Genomic DNA, 20137 nt, shown 5'->3' with positions numbered 1-20137 from the left:
CAGGACCTGAGACTTTCAGCGGATCTATCTACTGAAGTCTCATCAGAAGTGGTCTCGGTGGAGCGGTGGCTATCAAGGAGCCATTCTAAGAAAGGGAAGCACAGAGGAAATGCTGACATAAGCAAAATTTCACAAGAATTGGACTGAAAATAAATATTAACAGGTCTTATAAAGTGATGAACGCCATTTGAAATTTCGTATTTTAGTTTAAATCACCGTCACTAGGTGCAGGGGAGGTCAGGAGAGAGGTACAACAGTGAGTGACTACATTATCTCATGTGATGCTACTCAGCCAGTCAAATCGTTTATTCAGAGCGTGTGTGAAAACAGAAAACTCCCAAGAGGAGAGGAGATGCAGAAGTGGGGTTGAAGCTGAGCGGGTTTACATGTTAAATGTAGTTATGGGAAAAGGAGAAAAGGGGAAGCTTAAAATACACCTTTGCGTTATTTTTTAATTAAGCACTTTTGCTTTTTCAAAAATCTCTTGTTTATTTTGGAATGCAAACCTTATTTTACTCAAAAAGAGAAAAGAACATTTATCATTTATTATTAGAGTACCCTCCGGGTCATTGTGAAACTTCATAATAAACACTGTTGGATGGCAACAACCAAAGAAGAGCTTTGAATGTGTTTCAAGAACCTGGAGAACTTTTCCTCGAGACTACCTACAGACATTACAAAAGCTTGTCCAAGAGAGACTGCGTTGAAGAATAAAGATGTTTTTAGAACTGTACAAACTCTCTTTTTGCCTTATATACTACATATGCACATTTTTCAGTAAATCAATGCACCCGTTTCCTAATTTGCTACTAAAATCTAAAGAAATAAGGATCAAGACATCTGCACAATACTGCGTATGTGTAAGAAATTCTTTATGTTGTTTGGGATCATGCAAGAAATCAGAAAAACCATTGTTATTTGAATCTGACATGCGGGCCAACACATTGTTTCCATTCCTCTTCACATCTCCCTTTTGCTCCTAAACCATTGTTCAGAGAGGGAATCAAAGAAAATGACCTAAGCTCATTACTCCATCTGTACGTTTGGTCTTTTGTCTTTTGTTGGTCTGGCCGATTGTTAAGGTGTCTGGGCCGGGCCAGGTAAAGCCCTGATTTATCTTCCCTCGTTGGGGCCAAAGCTGGCCAGGAGAGGAGGTTTGTGAAAATCCTCTGCAAGCAAATAAATCCTAATTTTGGAGCAGAGCTGGAGAGGGAGGAGATGAAGGCCAGCCTGCTTCACTCCTCCTTCACCCCCATTTTTTTTACTTTATTTTGCTCATGCTAAGACGATTTCCTTTGTTACCCCGGTGACATGCCCGGTCAGCCTCTGTAACAATGGGCTGGTGGTAATAGCCGTAGATGCTGAAGATGACTTCTGGCTTTGCCGAAGCAGATAACAGAATTCTGCAGTCAAACTGACTGAAGCCATCTTTACCTCCACGCTGTTTCTCCAGTGCTCATTGCTTCCCTTCATCTCACCAGTATTCCTCCCGTCTTTCTTTCTGTCTTTAATCCTTATTGTCCTTGTTACTTTTTTTTTAAATATTCCTTTTCTTTTTCCTTCCGTCCTTTATTCTTTTCATGCATTTTGCCTCGCTGTTCCTTCTTCTACATCACTCCATAGTTCCTCAAGCCTCTCTTTTTTTCACTTCTCCTTCATTTGCTCACCGTTAACTCCGCCACAGAGGACTTAGTCACGCACCCCTTACTTCTTCTCCTTCGCCTTCACTCATTTTCTGGGCGTTCCCTCGTCTCCTTCCTTTTTCACTCAGAGGCTTCACGACAAAAATCGTTTCTTTTTTTTTTCTCTCTTTTTTCCGTGTCTTGCTGATATTCTCATCAGTAGTAACAAGTCTGCACAGAGACACAAATGCGGAAAGTAATCAAATTTCTCCGGGGTTATCGGTGAACACATTTATGCGCACACACTAACAGACACACAGGGCGAGAGGTCATTGTAAATAACTCAGCTTTCGTGCTTTCATTTCCCTGGGGCATTGACTCTTGCTTGGCATTCATAACCATAATATGCACAACCTGACGGACTCTGTGTGTGTGTGTGTGTGTTTACTGATAGTACATAAACATGCACACAAAGGCATATTTAGTGAAATATACACACACTGCAGGCGTTTTGCAAACCGATAGACTGAAAAATATACATTCTTGTTATCAGCACACACACACACACACATAAAGACATGATAATGGGCTGTGCTTGGAATTTCTCTATCCATCTTTACTTGCTGTTCCACTCGTCTGCAACCACTGATACTTGTAAGACAAATCCCGTCTTCTGCTTCATCTCTCGCTCGCTCTTTCTCCAGTGCTCACCTCTTTGAAATCTGCAGGCAAAACACCGATTATGTACACACATCCATATCCACATACACCTGCTTAATCCCAGACAAGGGGTTGTGTTTTGAGACTTTTTAATGTATTTATGCATTTGGCTTCTCCTGAATAATACATTGTTATTTGTTATTTTCACTGTGTATGCTTGGTGAGAGATGGAATGGAGTGAAAATAATAAAAGCGGAGCGGTGCTGAAAAATATGAGGATAACTACCAGCTCAGCCGACAATAGCGGATATTTTATTTCATTTCGCGCAGAACAAGAATGACGACAAGTGACAGGAGACGGATTTCTAAAGAATATTTGTTTCTCTCTGCGTTGGCTTTGATTCTGTGGCATACTACAACAACAACAACAAAAAGATCGCTTATTCACAATCATCATTAAAGGATCGCAGCGTGGATTGAATAGGATAACTGCTTTATTTAATACATGTTTCAGATTATTACTCGTTTTATATTAATGTATGTACAGGAACACATTATCAGAAATAGAATATGGATAATCTTGTTATTTCTTTCTACCACTGAGTCAGAGTTTTAAACAAGGAGTCATTTTTTAAGGTGGCGTTGAGCAATAGATCCCCAGGCTTTTCTTTGGCTGCTGTTTCAGTTCTTGTACTTAACCAGAAATGCTTTTTAATTGTTGAACCACTTCAAAATCACCTAATTTGTTCCAGTATCTTTAGTTAAATCTATGAGAAATGTCAGAGATGACACAGTTTGTCAGGAATAAATCATTATTTTTGCACGAGCTAGGTGATTCCCAAAGAGCTATTAGCCAAAAACCTGGCATATCTCGGCACGGTGTGCAGCCTGTCCTTAAAACATTTAAAGAAAGTGGACAAGTGGAGGACAAAAGAACAAGTGACCTGTCTGAAAAAACTGCAGCATTTGGAACAGCATCTGAAAGTCCTTGAAAAGCCCTGGAGAACTGTTCCTGAAGGCTACTTGAAGAAATGACAAGAAGGCTTACCTGAACGAGTTGAAGAATAAAGATGAGCATAGCAAATATTGACTTTGGAGCTCATTAAAATTGTAAAATTGCCTGTTTGCCTTACACTGTATTTCCATGTATGCATGTGTGCACATGTTTGCACGTGGTTCAGTAAATTGCTTCTCCAAGCCAGATATAAAGAAATGAGGGGTAGCTCAAGACATGTGCACAGTACTGTAGAAAACGTCAGTCTTGTGCATGTATATCTACACTGTATTCCCTGTTTACACACAGCACCTTCATACAAGGTTCCTTCATTACTGTTCACCCACTCCTGCCTCGCTGCTTATTTAAGGTCTGTCCATCGACTGCATCCACTCCCCAGAGTAATGCTGTGTTCACATTGTTGCAGTGGAGGGCAAATTAGATACTCCTTGCCTTCACTGGGTGATTGATTGTAAATCAAAGCACCACTGATGTAAAATGAGCAATCAGGGTTGTAACTTTTCAAAGTTTTACCTTTTTTCTCAACAAGGTGCTGGCCACTTAGACGCAGTCTTGTTCGGGAATCAACTGGCATTGTGTCGCCTCAAAGCTGAGATGATGTAGCGCAGTGGTTAACGATCAAGGTCGTCAGGAACCAGAGTCCTACTGGTCTTCATGTTAGCGACCTAATCAGACACTGTTAGGCCTGGGTTAGAATGTGAATGTGCTTAACTGAGTGGGAGGAAAGAAATCCAGCAGTCTATTGTCCTCAGGATTTTAAGTGCTCAGTATTCAGTGTTCATAAAGGATCTGGTGTCATGGTCCTGGGCCATGTTGGCCCAGTGTTCTTAGTTTCCTTGTATGTTTGTATTTTGTTCCTTGCTTAGGCCATGTTTTCTGAGTTGCCCTGTTGTGTTGTTCCCTAAGTGTTTTCCCTTCATGGCTTTTACCCCCTGTGTGCCCCTCTGTGTATCTGTGAGCCCTCGTCTCTCCTTATGTTTTATTCCATGTTTCCCCTGCCCTTTATGTCTAAGTTCTCCCCGTGCTCTCTCTTCCCCCTGTGTGCCCTCTATGTATTTATGAGCCCTCGTCTCCCTTTGTGGTTGTTTCATGTTTCCCCAGCCCGTTATGTCTGTGTTTTCCCCGTGCTCTCTCTCCTCCTGTCTGAACCTCTGTGCACTTCCTGTTTACTTTGTGACTCTCACGCCCGTACATGTCATGTTCAGTTCACCCCGCCCTGTCTCGTTATGATTATCAGTGTCACCTGTGTTCCCCGTGTGTTCCCACTTTCCTCGTTAACCCTCTGTGTATTTCTGTCTGCGTCTCCCTCTGTTCAGCGTGACGTCGTCCCTCATGCTGTGTGTGATTCCCCCGTGTGTCCTGGTGAGCTTTATGTTAGTTTTTCCCAGTTTAGTTTTGTATCTCCTATTATCTTTGGTCAGCAATAAAGCTGCTTTTTGAGTTCATCCCCGTGTGTGTGAGTTTTGCATTTTGGGTCCTCCTCCTGCCTGCCACACAGCCGAGCCTTGACATCTGGGGCATATACACTATACGTTGTCTTAATCTTGCCAAAAATGTTGTATATGCAAAATTTGCATGCACTACTCTATCATCCATTGGTAATCAATTTGCGGATCAATATTAGTGAATGGCAGAAATAGTTGAAAATGGACAAGTAGGCAGTAAAGGGCGCTTCGTGGCTTTTTAGTGGAGGAAAGACATCAAATGATTTCTGCGTTTAGAAATTTATGACGAGACTACACATACATCTTCATCGGTAAAACAGCCACAAGTGACAATTACAAGGTAGTAATGTGCAAATTTCCATCCATTTCATGAGATTCTCTTAAATCATAGGAAATGCCGAGAACATGGCTCAGCCAGAGGACTCGGTGACCTTGTCGATGAGTTGGAAGTGTGCAGCTTGTTGCCTGCAGCTGTTAATCCCACTGTTCATGGTTCAAAAAGATTTATATGACAGCGCCACTTGGTGACATATCATCATAAAAGCCACGATGCTTCATAATAAAAGTAGTCCAGTTCTTTTTAGTGCTAAATAGGATGTACAAGACGGCCGTCAGTTAATTGCAAAGAGCAGTCAAGAGAAGCCAACAAAAACAGTAATAATGAATCTATTCATCATTTACTCTAAGCCCCTCGTGGCAGTGGCATGTGCCAATGGCAGACTCTACCAGTAACTTCTATTATGAGTAGATAATCACAGAACAGAAGAAGGAAATGCATAAAACAGCTATTGTGAAAACACAGTTGGTTTCCATGAACACCTAATGGACTGTAACTTTAAAATGATCCATCAGAAAAACAAAAGGCAACAAGCAAAATAACAATTAGTTGCAAAGTTTAAAACTGTTATTTTTATTCTGTTGTTTTAGCTGCTAAAAGTGGCATTTTTAAAAATGATTTTCCCGTTTCTGCCTGAAACCTTGCAATTAAGCTGTAAGTGTTTTCTAGTGGCACTAGAGTTCCTGTAACTCTGTGACTGCATGATTTCGTGTAGAAAATATTTCACACTGAATTGCTTATACGTCAAGGAAATAATAGTGTTCTCTGTTTTTCCTTGGTTGCCCATTTTTGAACACTTCCTCCCCGTTCTGTTTCCTCACTTGGAATCAAGTTTTCTTTTGTTTGTTTTTTTCAGCAGTAATACAAGCAAATTAAAATGCTGCTTTTTAGTGAACCAAATAGTTCAGTTTTATCTCATTCGCCACGACCACTTGACCGCTGAGGCTAACCCATATGACTTTTCTCTGGCAAATGCGGCCTTTTTTTTTTTTTATCGTTTTCCTCATTCACCTTAACTTCATTCCAGCTTTGTGAAAATTGTAAGGACAGGCCAATATACCTTCATTCCGTAAAATGTGTTTGTGTTCTATGGCTTTCAATTTTCCTCACAATTAGAATAAATGGCTCACGTACACACACACACACACAGTCCCTGCCTGCAGTAATAATGCTTGCCAGAAAAGAGAGAGAATAAATCCAAGTTATTTCCATCTACTGTTTGTTCTAAATAAATGTCAGTTCTTCTGCTCCACTTTCATGCGCACTCTCTCTTCCTCCTGCAGCCTTATCAAAATTTAAATTGTTGTCATGTTAAATAGGGTCCTATATTGGAAGGCTGAAATGGGCATGTCACCTTGAGCAGGTTTATCTGATTGTGTGTTCATAAAGATGCTTTTTTAGTATTAAAGTTTAACTCGTTGTTATTTTTCCTAATTAAGCCAAAATCCTCAGTGCAAAGAAGTCACTGATGTGGTGTGTCTTCATTTTCCCCCCTGTTCTTTAGCTTTAATATAGATATCACATACAATAGATAGTAATTGACTGATTGTCTCAGTTAGTTATTGGAAATAAAAGCTTAATGTGCTGGGTTCTAAATATTGTGGCTTATGTCTATTTGTAGGCAGGTTATGAACTGTGAACTGTGAGATCTTCTTATTTGCTTAATATTAACAGTTTTTGGATCTGCTTTCAGGAGTTAATGAGAATAAAGCAAAGTGAGCTCAAATTTTTATTGTTAGTCACCACACAGCTTCAGCACCCAGCCTGGGAACTGCTGACTTTAAACTGCTTTCATGATATGGCTTTAGATTTATTTGCTCCTTTATCAGCCGGTGACAGAGAACTCTTACATTGATGTTTATTTAAGTGTGACTATTGAAAAAAGAGATAATGCAGCATGCACTATCGCACTTTGAGCTTATCCTGCATTCAGGTGAAGAGTGTGCTGACACTGTATGTCTTCACGCAGATGTGCCTGTGTTTGTACTGAAGACCAAACACCCACTGTAAGGGACTTTTCAGCAGCTCTGAACTGCATTTCGCCCCCAGCAGCTACCGGTCATTAGCAAGTTTTTTGATAGCAAAGGCCAAGCATGATTAGCCAATGCCTCACTGAACATCAGTAGTGATTTTGGCTCCCCACCACCACCAGCTCCAGTTAATCAGAAGCTAATGAAAGGAAATTTGTGGCATATGCACTACTTAGCCCACATGAGTCTTTGTACCTCTTTCTGGGGCCAGAGGGGATATTCTGAATGCAAAACTCAGTTTCAGGACACAATTCAGACCCCAAGTCTCCAAATACTGACAGAACCCAACTGGCTGTAATGTAATTAGCATTTAAATAATCTAATTACATTTTATTTGTAGTATTTGATTATATTTAATTCACAGTGCCTATTACCTCAACTTCCATCATTTTCTTAGCTACCTTATTCACAAGGGGTCGCCACAGCGGCTAGCTCCGTGGTAGACTTTCACACAGGATGCTCTTCACTTCCTGACGTAGCCCCCAGGAGATTTTTGTCTCCTATTGAAACGGACTTTTTGTTTGTTATTCAGATGTGTACACCGCCACATTTTGGAGCTACGACATGAATAACTTTGTTAATGTGACTTGTTTTGTCATGTTCTTTGAATTTTTGTATTTAAAAAACAGCGTTGCATTATAATTTTCTTACTTACTTTCTAAAATGCAATTTATTGAATACGATCATAACTTTTGTCATTCATAAAACGTATGTGGTGAGGGATTTTTACAGTGAGCAGAGCATCACCCTGCATGCTTCTATCTTTGCTAACGTGGAGATCGTCATGAACTCTGCAACCCGCTTCACTCGTAGTGTCACAGGTTTGCTATTCTAATATGAAGGCATACAAATTACATCCTTACCACATAGAACAACACAGCATGATAGAGCGTGCACGGTATCTGTAATTGACTGACTGCGCACTCATAACCTTCCTGACACTCACAGTCATGATCCTACACTATTAATAGGAAACCAGAGACTGCAGTAGAAACAAGTAGAGTTAAATTATACTTTAGCAGTTAAAAACAATCAGTTTTACTAACTCACAAAGGAAGAAAATCTCACAGAAACTCAAAAATATTGAATGTAGTGCAATTAGAAGAAATTCATTTAGGACTACCCTACTTAATCTTTTAATTTAAGCATTTATGTGCTCAGTATGGTGAGTCTAACCAGGTTTTTTTGTTGTTGTTTTTTTGGTGCTTTTGATCCTGAGGTGCCTGGTGTAGAGCTCAACACTTAAAAACCACATGAATACATTATTGATTATGTGGGCTCCTGGCCTTAAAGAGGTAAACAGAGAAGCAGTTAATAGTGCCTCCGGCTACACTCCCCAACTTATTTTGGCACCAAGATCTTCTTTGTTGCTTTCAAAAGGCCTTAATCCAAGAGAAAGAACTCCTGGTACAAGCACTGACAGCTTGCCAATAGGTAATACAGGCTTTTTCCCATAGGCTATTAAGGGGACAGAGAGGCCCTGAGGTTAAAGAAACTGCCCATCAGCCAGTGTTTGTCTTTTCTTTTTACCTTTTATCTCTTTCAGCTTGTTTATGTAGATTACAGGGCTAAAGTAAAGTGAGTTGTCACAACGTCTTGATGGTTTGACACATGATGTGCAGCCATTCGTGGACTCCTTTAGCAGTGCGCTTAGGGCACCTTCAACATTATTATGAGTGGATAACATATATAATCGCTGTGTTTACAGCTTGTTGCGTTGCACTGAATAGCCAAAGGCATTTGTTTGCATTCTGAAAAGTCCTCCGCATCGTGTTATGTAGCACAATCAGCCGTTTTGGACACTAGATTGGCTGCAGGGCTGCCGTTCTGTATCTCACCTCTGATCTCCCAGTCGAGTAACGGGAGCTTTTCCCTCTCCCAAGCACATTTTGTTAGTTTGGAAAAAGCATTTCGATGCTTCCAATTATGATGCACACGATAAGTTGGTGGAAGGATTTAATGTGCCTCTGGGTTTTCATCAAATGGTGCTATTTAAATGAGCGTGTTAATATTCGTTGATATTTAACTGAAGAATTTAAGTGTTTTTTGTTGTTGTTGTTGTTGTTGCTGTTAAATTGTGTGCTGTCCTTTTAAAAGACCTGCGCATCTGTGTGTGTGTTTGTCATAAATGCCATACCCGGGCGATTTAATCCCATCCCACCTTCTTTCTGTCACTCAGCAGAATAAATGGGGCCTGTGTTGTCATTTCAACACCCCACCTGTGCTTTACTGCATTTTCCAAGCGTAAGATATCTGCCAGCAGTAAATGACAGCTATGGTTCCAAAAATCAAGCATTGTGACATTTTTTGTATTTTATCCTCTGTTTTTACATTCATATTTTTTTTCTTAAATATTGATTTAAAAGAGCAGCAACTGAGATTTTATGACCGCAGGACGAATAGCTGCGTATCGCGACAGCTAATGGGGATCTTTCTAAATCAAACTAACCTAAATTAAACTAAACTAAGCTAAACTGTCGTAAGACCTTTGGTTAAAAATCTGCTTAGACATACTGTACTCACAAGCTCCACTTCTTGATTGTGTGTGTGGCCGACGACTGGAGCATGATGAGGGCTTTTTGTGGTTCGTTTTCCATTCTCAAGGGTAAAACAGCAAAGCGTGTAAAAGAGAGCAACAGCTGCAGTTCAGTGGAGCGCTTTGAAGAACTACATCAAACACAAAGAATCATCTTCCAGCCATTGGCCTCACAGCAGAGGGAACGAAGTGTGTGTGTGTGTGTGTCTGGAAAGCATGTTGGAGAGGTGTGTAGGACTGTTAATCCTTTGGCCTTGCCTCAGTCCCTGCCTCCTGCTCCTCACCACTTGCTTTGGGTATCTGGCTGCTGCAGATTCTCATCCATATTTAGTTCTTGGATTTCAGTTTTTGTCGATCTTGTCTGTTGATTTTTTGACCATTCCACGCCGTTGCTTTCTTTCTCCCATTCTGACCCTTTCCCTTATCTCCCTTCTACACACTTCTCTTTTACTAGTTCCTCACGACCTCTTCATCTACTGTCTGTTTTTTGTTTTTTTTGTTCAACTTCCTTTCTTTCCCTGCCTGCTTTGTCTTTGTTCAAACAACACCAAGTGCCCATTGTTGTGCTCCTTCTGAATTTCACATGCCCAGTTTGTCTTTTAGTACTGTGGGGTTATTTTTAAGTATAGTTATAATAGTTTATAATATAATAGTTTTTACTATATACTTACAAAGATACTTATGCATTTGAATTACTACATTACTCTTGTATACCAGCTTGGTTGGCCCGGCATCGTTAATCCATGATAAGCAGCAGCGAAACTGGCTAAATGTCAAGGAAATTATACACACAACTTTATTTTATTTTAGTATTTCAGGATTTTGGTTGAGATAGCTAATTGTTTTTTTGTCATGACTGAGATTAAAAAATCAATACCAGTCATCTTGTTTGACTGTCTTTTTTACCATTTAAAGGCACGACATTAAAGTGATATACTTCCCATTTAAACATTTTATGTTTGAGGTATAAGCAATTTATTTTGATGTACTCCACAGAGTTGGGTTATAATTCAGACATCAAAATGTTAGTTGGTGCAGTTTTATGGATGAAAGTGGGGGTCACGGTGTGTAAAGCTTGTCTCAGTATAAAACTGGAAAGTAGGAACTGTAGCTTTGCCCAAAGAAGTAAAAAAAAAAAACCTAAATGTGTAACTTTGCCTCTGAATTACATTTGTTTTCTATTGCTGCATTTTTCTTTGTCAGACTTTCTCCACAGTGTTTTAACTCAGTCCCCTTGTAACTTGTTTTTGTCTCACTGTCGCTCCCTCTCTGCTTCTTCTTCTCCTGCTGTTGATGGGTGTACGAGGGTTCTTGATTAGAACACACACTGCCGAGCTCCCCCTCCATCGCATCATTGCATTTGATTAGCTTCAGCCCCATACCTCCCTTATCACTACCAGCACAACAGGAAGCACAGCACACACACACACACATACAGGTACACATGCATACATATCACAAACTCACTTGCAGACTTATCTGAACTCCATGGTTGCCTCCAAACGTGCACTGGCATATATGACTCTCCCCACACTTGCGCACGCATCTGGTGTGCGTCTGGTTTCGTGGCAGCGGGGTATCAAGTAAAGCCAGCACGGCACTGACAGCTCCGTGTCCCTAATGAAGCATTAATAAACTACAGCACAAAACAGTGGATCAGAGAAGTGGAGCTCCCCACCTGCCTGGAAAGTCTGCTGACTGCCAGAGGGAGAGATGAGGAGGGAGAGGATCACTGTAATCCCCATTCTCCAAAACCCCTCTGCTCCACTTTTCTGGAAGACATCGCAGACAGACAGACATACAAACACCTGCTAAACTACTCCGAACTGCCCTAGTGGTAGTTCTCACTACACTACGTGTCTGCGTAACTGCACTTTTCCACGATAACATGCAAACACACAAGCGCACGGGCTCAGAAGGTGAAAACAATACCACTTAAGCTATAGCTTAGCTTTAGCTCTGTAAGAGACTTCACATATTATAGTTAAGCTGCTACAAAGTGCCACCCAACATGTCAGCAGCTTCTACACTTAACTACAGCCAGGAGTGCAAAAGGATTTGCTTCACAGTTGTTGTTATTCTCAACATTATGCATTAATGCAGTTTGATAGAAAGTTAATTTCCATGCATGCAGAACAATAAAAAGGGAAAAAAAAGCTTCCAGTTCTCAGAAATGTACACTTCTCAACATGCTCAATTTCAGCTCAGAACGAGTAGAGAAAAATGGCAAATTTGCATTTTTTTTTCTCTTGTACCCTTTTTGCCCACCTTGCATTGATTTTATGTTCCTGCAGCACTGCATAGTTTTCAGTTTGAGAAACACACACCTTAAATGTGGGCAGTGCTAATCAATTATTTGCAAGCACCCGGCTAACTTCTGCATATCCAGCACAGCGCAGCACGTCACAATTAGACAAATTGTTATCCCAATTTGAAATCCACTTGGCGTTAAAAGAGCAAGTTGCAGAGTTGATCAAGTGTTGATTTGTGACGGTGTGTATTCAGAATTTCCCACAGCACATGAATTCGCAATTAGGCACATAGGTAGTTCAGTTACAATGCATCCCACAATGCCAGTCCTGTGGTTTAAATGAAGCAAACCTGCTGAGTGCAGAATTTTGAAGGAGGCCTGTCCACACAAATGCTGCATGCTTGTGATTAGAAGAAAGGGGGGGAGCAATTGTTCTGTGAAAGGAGCCAATCAAATCCAGGTCTAGCTGTGATGGACTGACAGGAACGAGTCCATTTTTAGAAAACGCAGTGTCTCAAGTGTAAATAAACCAGAGTTTTGTCTCCTTTAAAAGTCTTTTAAACATTTAAATCTATAAAGCATTATTCTATTAATTGGGCCCCAGGATGTTTGCTTTTCTTTTGGGGTGTCCTCTTGTTCCCTAATCATATGCCATCTCTCACTGTGTTTGTGCTGGAATGCCAGTGCTTTAGTGTCACTTGTCTCTGTGTATCCTTATGGGTTTTTCCCCCTCATTATCCTAGCAGCCCAGACCATGCTGAGATTCACTCTAGCGAGGGAGAGTGATCTAATTGGCAGCAAGGATCATTCTAATTTACTGACTTTTTACCTTTCCTCTTTCTCCTCTTTGCTTTTTTGTTGCCACTTTTCACCTGAGAAATGATTAGAAAATATAAGTAAAAACTCCATGTAGTTTGCTATGGCAAGCATGCTTTTTTCTGTCTTTCTTTTTTTTTTTATTTGAGCTTGTTACACCGATCACATTCGCCCAGGCAATTTGCCTGCTTGTCTGAGTCTGAGAAGGAAAGCTTATCTGCACTAACGCCCCATCGAGGCTGTGCGTTGTATCCAAATCGGCCCCTGTTAGCATTCAAATCAAGCGCCCCCACCCTCTCCTTCCTGTTCTACCTAGCTCTCGTGCCCCTTACTATCGCCTCCACCCCTTCTTGCCTGTCAACACGCCAGATTTGCTTGGAGGAAGGGGAGGTTGGGGAGGGAGCGAAAGCCCAGGCTATTATTTAATGAGATCAAGAAGTGCTACGAGGATGCTGTTTACTCTAAGGAAAGGGGGAATCACTGGGTTTCTTTCTCGTCTTTCTCCTACTCTTCTTTAGATGTGACTGCAACCCCTTAACAACCACTATTTTATAGAAGAAGTGAGCATTCTGACAAGGTACGACTTCTTGTCAGAAAACAACTCCCATTCCCAACAGCAGGTCTATCAAAACAACACGCTAAATGGACTAGCACTTATATAGTATGTTTCTAGTCTCACTGACCAAACTACAAGAGCCACATTCACCCATTCATCCATCATACACCAGTGCTACTGTGGGGTTCAGCATCTTATCCAAGGACGCTTCGGGATCGTGTAACAGCTCTTATGAATAGTGAATGACCGACTGTACATCCTGAGCCACAGCTACCTGAAGAAACTTGATTGTACAAGCCCTGGACAAATTGCAGTGTGATTGCTGCGGTCTTCTTTTTGCGGTTTGTGGGATTCTGCTGTGGCTTGTACCTTTTATCAGATGTACAGGAGGGGCTCAAAGTTGAACCTCTGCTCTTGTGACTTTGGGGTAGGTGTGAGCAAAAGAGAAGGGAGAAGGAAACATCCAAGGGCTTATTTCCCACAGCCCACAGCAGTATGAGTGCACCAATTCATGGTTCGTCATGCTTTATCATTATTAGATGACATAAGCTGATGGATCAAATGGGAGTTAAGTCATTCATTATCCTTGGTTATTTGGGTTTTTGTTCTAGCTTATTCAGCTTGCCTTATATGTGTAAAAATGGGGAACAGGATGCTAATGATGAAAGTTGAATAACAGCTGATGCTTTTATCCTGATGCTCAGACTTCAGACTCCACATCTCTTTCCAAAACACTGGAGAAGTTGGATATCAAACTTCCAGATAGGGCTTTACTACCTCAGCATCAGCTCCTCTGAATCGAGTAGAACGTGCCAAAGCCAGACAAACTACTCTCTGATTGCTGGATCATTCTTTGAGCTCACTTACAGCATGTATATTTTCTCAGAGGAGCCCGAGATTGCACCTTCAACCCTACGATTATTAAGCAGGCGAACTCATAGCATATGCTGGGTAACACAGTAGTTTGTGCATGTGCACTGAAAGTAGCTCGCGTATAATTGCTGCAACTGTGATTTAACATGACCTTTTACCTGCTCCGGCAGATACAACAAGGTTTTTATAGCGGCTCCGTTCCCACAAGTCATCAGCGTTTCATTGTTCATGTGATTAGACACACAGCGGAGGCCAAGCATCACAATTGCTATCTGTTTCGCATGAGCAGCCATTAAGTCATCATCGCCTCACAATGACCTATGATTTCCAGTAATGATTTATGATTTCAGTGAGTCATTTTCTACAAGTCTCTTTTAGTTAGAGATGCAATTACTTGATCGTACTTTATCTTGAAGTTACTTGTAAATTAGAGTCGGTTTCAAAGTTCCTGCTGCGATACAGCTCAAATATAAAATGGGGAGGGGGAAAAAGTGTTCATTAAAGCGCCTAACGCACCAAACCTCAAAAGAACTTGACAGGAAAGAGCAAAAAAAAGAGAAAAAGAAAAGAAAGGAGGGTGGTGGGGATGTGTCATGAAGACGAGGAAGGCGAGGGAGGGGGGGTACGCTTTGATCAGGAGCACTCCTCATAGCTCTCCTGTCTTCTTACACATCCATAATATATCTCTGCACACATTCCAGTCTCTTATTAACAAGGCAGTGCCATTTCATCCCGGAGGCAGGTATTGAATTTTCAAAAAAGGTAGAAAAGAAAGAAGGCAAATTTGAAACACGCTCTGCTCTTGTCTGAGGAGTAAAGAAAAAAACGCACACAAAAAAACAAAGCGAGACGCACAGAGTTTGCGATTCAATATATACACTCCCGCTTTAAATTAAATTCATCGATGTTGCTTGTAACAAAAGCGGGGATAATATCAGACATTGGTAAATATTTATTCTAAAAGTGGCGGGCTTAGGAAATGAGAGGGCTGCCGATGCCGTGCTTCTCTCTCATGGGAAAGCATGTTTGTCTGTGACAGTCATAAATATGTATCATGCTGTGAGAAGACAGCGATTGTAATCTCACAGCTGCCTTTTGTTGAGCATATGAGGCCCGAGAAAAGCCCCCGTTGATGGCGCACAAAGGCAAAATTAAAAGTTGCACCTTCTCCTCGGATTGGGGTACGTCGCTCAGCGGCAAGTGGCGTGCTGCTTAATTAGGATGGAAACAAATTCCTCACGAGGGAGGAATACCCCTCTTCCCTGCTCTCACTTGGTCTAATTTATGGAAAGGTAAATATTCAAGGGTCGCTTTTCAGCCGTGCCGATTAAAGCATGCTTGAGCGTAGCGACACAGAATGTGTTGTGAATGCAAAGCTTCTAATCCAATTCACACTACTCTGTGAAATGAAACTTGTTTGTACCAGTAGATAGCTGTGGCAGTGCATCTTTACCCAGGGGTGTCAAGTAGTTCTTCAAACCTCAGAATAACTAGGCAGCGCTTGTAAAAGTGCACCGAAAGCCACTTGAATAAGGTGGCCTGTCATTTGTGATGCACTCCAGTGTACTGTAGCGGCGAGCACTGTGACGTATTAGCGCTTGACAGACGTGCTCTTCAGTGCAAGAGCCCCTTTTGCTTTTGACTAAAGCTTGTTTTTATGTCTGCCCCTTCCTGCAGCTCTGAAGGATCCCTGTACCGAGGTGGCCTGCAGCTACGGCAGCACCTGTGTCCAGTCTTCAGATGGCTTGTCTGCAAAGTGCATGTGCCCCCTCGGCTGCGAGGGCAAGCCCAAGCAAGTAGTGTGTGGTAGTGATGGAAAGGACTACGTGAATGAGTGCGAGCTCCATCAGCATGCCTGCAAGAACAAGAAGAACATTCGTGTGCAGTACCAAGGACACTGCGGTAAGCTCTCGTTGTGTTTTCTGTGTTTCTGTTTTTTGTAACACTGATTTTGAACACAGGTAATATTGAAGAGTTCCCATCACAGTTTATTTTCTTTCCCAACCCAACTCCGCCCTATTTTGCTGTAGCAGGGAGATGTCCCAGAGTCACACTATCAAATATAAATTGTTGCAAAATATGGAAATACAAAAAAAAACCCTGATAGTATCAAAAATGACATTTCCAATGGTGAAAATGTCATTTTTGTTGAGATTTTTTGTTTTAAATTGTCAGAAAACCTTTTCTTCCCTTTCCACTGTTTCCTACCTCTTCCTCTTGTGTTCCTCTATCACATACCCTGCTTATTTAAGGCACACCTCCACTCTAATTCTCTAATTCATTCAGGTTGCTTTTCCCCACACAGGTTCTCCTACGGTGCAGATTGATGTTTTCTTTAAATAGGTTTTAAGAGCAGTTTTTTGTGTTGTTTTTGGCTCATCCTTGTTCTCATCAGGCAATTGTTGTTTACTTTCAAGGCGCTCGACTATTTAGCTCTTTTTATTCTGTGGCGAGGAAGACGGAGGGAAAGACTACAGATAGTAACTCTGTCTTTTAGCAGCAGGAGCCTCCAGGAGACAGAGCGGGTGGTAGGCAACGAGAGATGGATGTGTTTGTCCACAGGCAGAAGGTTGGTCGTATAAATCCAACATGAGTCGGCCAAAGTGACCCGGGTTGCACCGTCTCCCCTGGGGACGGCGTCAGCTCAGGGGACTGGTTGGCCCTGATGGTGCTTTAAATCTTCCTGCAGCCATTTCAACTGAGCATTGGCTATTTCAACTTGCTAGCCCGCGCCAGGCAAATGCTGTTGATTTATCTGCACTGCTAGTTTTTACAGAAAACAACCTATTCTTTTTGTAATCACCCCACTTGCTCAGCTAGAGGAAAAGCATGGACTCTAGAAGCTGTTCTTCTCGCTTAATGGGTAGTAATGGTCTTTCTCTCAGATAATGGTCTGGCTGGCGGGTCAGGCACTGCGTCATGCAGAGACGCTGCGTGCATTACGATAAAACCCCTGTTTGCTCAGTTGCAAGTCTCTGCAAGCCTTTGTATTGTGCACACAGAAAACAATCCGAGGCCTGGCCTATGGTCACTCCGCCTCCCACCCCCACGCAGCCAAAGCGCTCCGTCCCTTTTTCTGTCCCAGCATTGTCACTCTTTGTATTGCTGCCAGAGGTCTCTGGAAACCATTCTCCCTTATTCTCTGTTTCTCATTCTCTTTCTACTCCTTTCCCGATGATAGGGTGTTTCATCCTTGGTGTGTTTTGAATGACTCGCCGGCAGCTTGGCAGTGATTTAATATGTCACGGTGCTACATAAATCCTTTGTCTTCCCACATGCTGAAAGCGTGGCGAGCAGGATAAAGCCTGGGCTCCTGTTTCAAGGAGTAACACCCCCATCACACACATCCACAAACCAATTCCATTATGATCACGGACTGATAGGGCCAAGCGTGCCAGACCAACACTCCCCTGGAAGGAAGGAGGTGCGAGAGAGCAAATCAAACCGATCGTCTCTTCATCTGTTTCCTTGTCTCCCCTTCACATCCAAGGTCCTACTCTGAGCTGCTCTCAGCTGCCGGGCCACTGATAATATCTGTGAAGCAGATATTCCTCTTCTCTTCTCTTCTCAGCTGACATATCATAGCTATAAGACTGTTCGCCGCTAATTAAAAGATGACTTACCAACACTTTATCTAACAGGACTTAAAAAGTTTTCTTTGAAAGGAGTTGCCAGTTTGAACACAATTAATCCAGACTGTGCTGCTTTTTTCTTTTGCCAGTCAAGCATTGTTCACTTTTTTCCACAGAACCAAAAATGATCACAGATGTTTTAGATTATGTTCCCTCGGAGTCTAATTACAGTTTTTCACAAATTCTAAGACACATTTCCTGAAACCTTATGGCCTTTTCTCCAAGCTTTAAACACAAGAACCAATTTTCAAACTACTTTCATAAAACCTTTGACTCTTCTAAGAAAAAACACACACACACAAAAATGCATGAAAAGCTCAAAACTACACAATATTTTTAGATAATTTGCTGTCAAAAATAATAACACTACTGAGCATTACAGTACAACAGAAATGAGGAAACACAGTCTCAGCTTTCTGGTAATTTCTTGAAGTATCATCAGAAATAGTTCTCCAAACTTCTTGAAGGACATTCAAAGCTCTTCTTTGGATCTTGGTTTGTTTTGTTCTTTGTTTGGCATCATTGTCGTGCTGAAAAATTAAGTTTTTCCAAATCAGATGCTTTCCACGTACATGGTGAATCAAACTCTCACAGTACTTTCCTGTGTTCATAGTTCCATCATTTGTTGTTAAGATCCTCGACGACACTGGATGAAATGTGGCACCAAACCATGACAGAGCCGCCACCATATTTTACAGATACATGTAGAAATTCATTGTTGCACCTTTATCCTGACCTATCTACATATTGACAATGATTTAAACCAAAATTTTTTAGTTTGTTAGTTTGGGTTCACCACTCTGTAGGAGCTTTGGTCCCTGTTTCTGTTGCTTTAGAATTGAGACCATTGAGACTATTTCTGATGAGGCTTCATTGAACAGTGGATGGATCAACTGTTCAATGAAGATCTAGACCGGGGGTAGGCAACTCCAGGCCTCGAGTGCCGGTGTCCTGCAGACTTTAGATCTGTCCTTGATCCACCAGATGATTCAAATTGCTAAATTACCTCCTCAACATGTCTTGAAGTTCTCCGGAGGCCTTGTAACGAACTAATCATTTGATTCAGGTGTGTTGATCCAGGGTGATATCTAAAGCCTGCAGGACACTGGCACTCGAGGCCTGGAGTTGCCTACCCCTGATCCAGACCTTTAGATGGATCAACTAAAGGTCTAGATGCTTTCAGTGCCTCTGTCAGGCCTTTGTTGAAATATTTTTTACGTCTGCTAATTGTTCTTTTGGCCTCCACTTGTCCAGTTTCCTCAATTTCCTAAGGATACATTACACACCATACCAAGGTAATGCCAAGTTTTAGCTAATAAGTCTTTGGTAGTCACCTTTTGGTGCAAAAATACAGCTTTTTTGTGTCAAACCATGTTATCTTTTTTGTAGATTCATTTAGAGTAAAAGAAATGAGAACTAATTATGTGTTTTTGTGACAAATTGACAAACCTTTCAGTCACCCAACACATTCCTATGTTACGCGTTCGGAAACAGGAGGAAACATGAAACCCGTTTGGATTCAATCTACACATATACATTTATTTTACTTTCTCATCATGAATCGCTTTGGAAAACACTATCTAACACGATTGTGGTTAAGGTTAGGGATAAGGTTATGGTTAGGGTTAGGGCTCGAATACACGTCTGGAACGTGCGTTACCACCGGGACCGTCATTCTATTGGATTTCACCCACAACCGGGCGCATGTCATAGGGACACGGAAGGTTACCTTTCGCGTTCCCATTGGACGCCTTGGGACGTGACAAATCGTCGGTATGTTACGTGTCGAGAATGAGAATGTTCTGGTAGACAACACAGGTTAATCCCTGGAGTTAGAAAATGAAACAAAAATGAGTGAAAAAGCAGCCAATGTTCAAAGAAAAAACTCTGGAAGATCTCCAGAAAGCCTGGAGAAGCACTGCTCAAGACCACCGTAAAGAAATTACAAGAGGGTGGTGGTTCAGCTCAGCAAGTTGATCAGGTGACCCGCATGCTACAAGACTAAAGCAGAAGCCTGGGTATTAATCTAACCTGTCTTCTCCTTGTCTTTCTCTTCCAGCTTCTTCTCTTCACTCTGTTATTGCTAAAAAGCCAAACGTGCATTTTTTTTTAAATGACAAAAAAAAGGCCTGGCCCCTTGGAAGCAAAATTGAACAAAAGACTTTTGAACTGGACCGTAATTGTAAGAAGTAAGACTCATAAAAGCAATATTAGCTCTGTGTGTGAAAAATACCAAAGGCGGTGGTTTCTCGAGTAAGTCGTAGCTGGCGATGTATAAATCTCCTACTAGAGGTTTCTTCTATTTGTTTTCATATTGCAGAAACATGGTCTATCACAGCTGCTCAGCAAAGATCATTGAAAATG

At 41.5% G+C, this 20137-nt stretch overlaps 1 protein-coding gene across 4 annotated transcripts in view; it reads left to right on the top strand.

Annotated features, from left to right (window-relative positions):
• agrn (agrin) overlaps nucleotides 1-20137 on the top strand; it is a 258948-nt gene that overhangs the window by 151649 nt on the left and 87162 nt on the right. For all 4 annotated transcript variants that reach the window (XM_086278486.1, XM_086278488.1, XM_086278487.1 and 1 more), the window contains exon 5: nucleotides 15819-16043. In XM_086278486.1, the coding sequence (XP_086134612.1) occupies nucleotides 15819-16043 (225 nt within the window). The remainder of the gene's footprint in view (nucleotides 1-15818; nucleotides 16044-20137) is intronic.

This window comes from Aulonocara sp. 'chitande type north' Nkhata Bay, linkage group LG20 (assembly GCF_057382095.1).
Source record: "Aulonocara sp. 'chitande type north' Nkhata Bay isolate Kocher_YH1m ecotype deep benthic linkage group LG20, A_spYH_male_GT1.1, whole genome shotgun sequence".
In the NCBI taxonomy this organism is placed as follows: domain Eukaryota; kingdom Metazoa; phylum Chordata; class Actinopteri; order Cichliformes; family Cichlidae; genus Aulonocara; species Aulonocara sp. 'chitande type north' Nkhata Bay.
The sequence above is the reverse complement of the archived record's forward strand: the minus strand, read 5'-3'. Positions and strand labels throughout refer to the sequence as shown.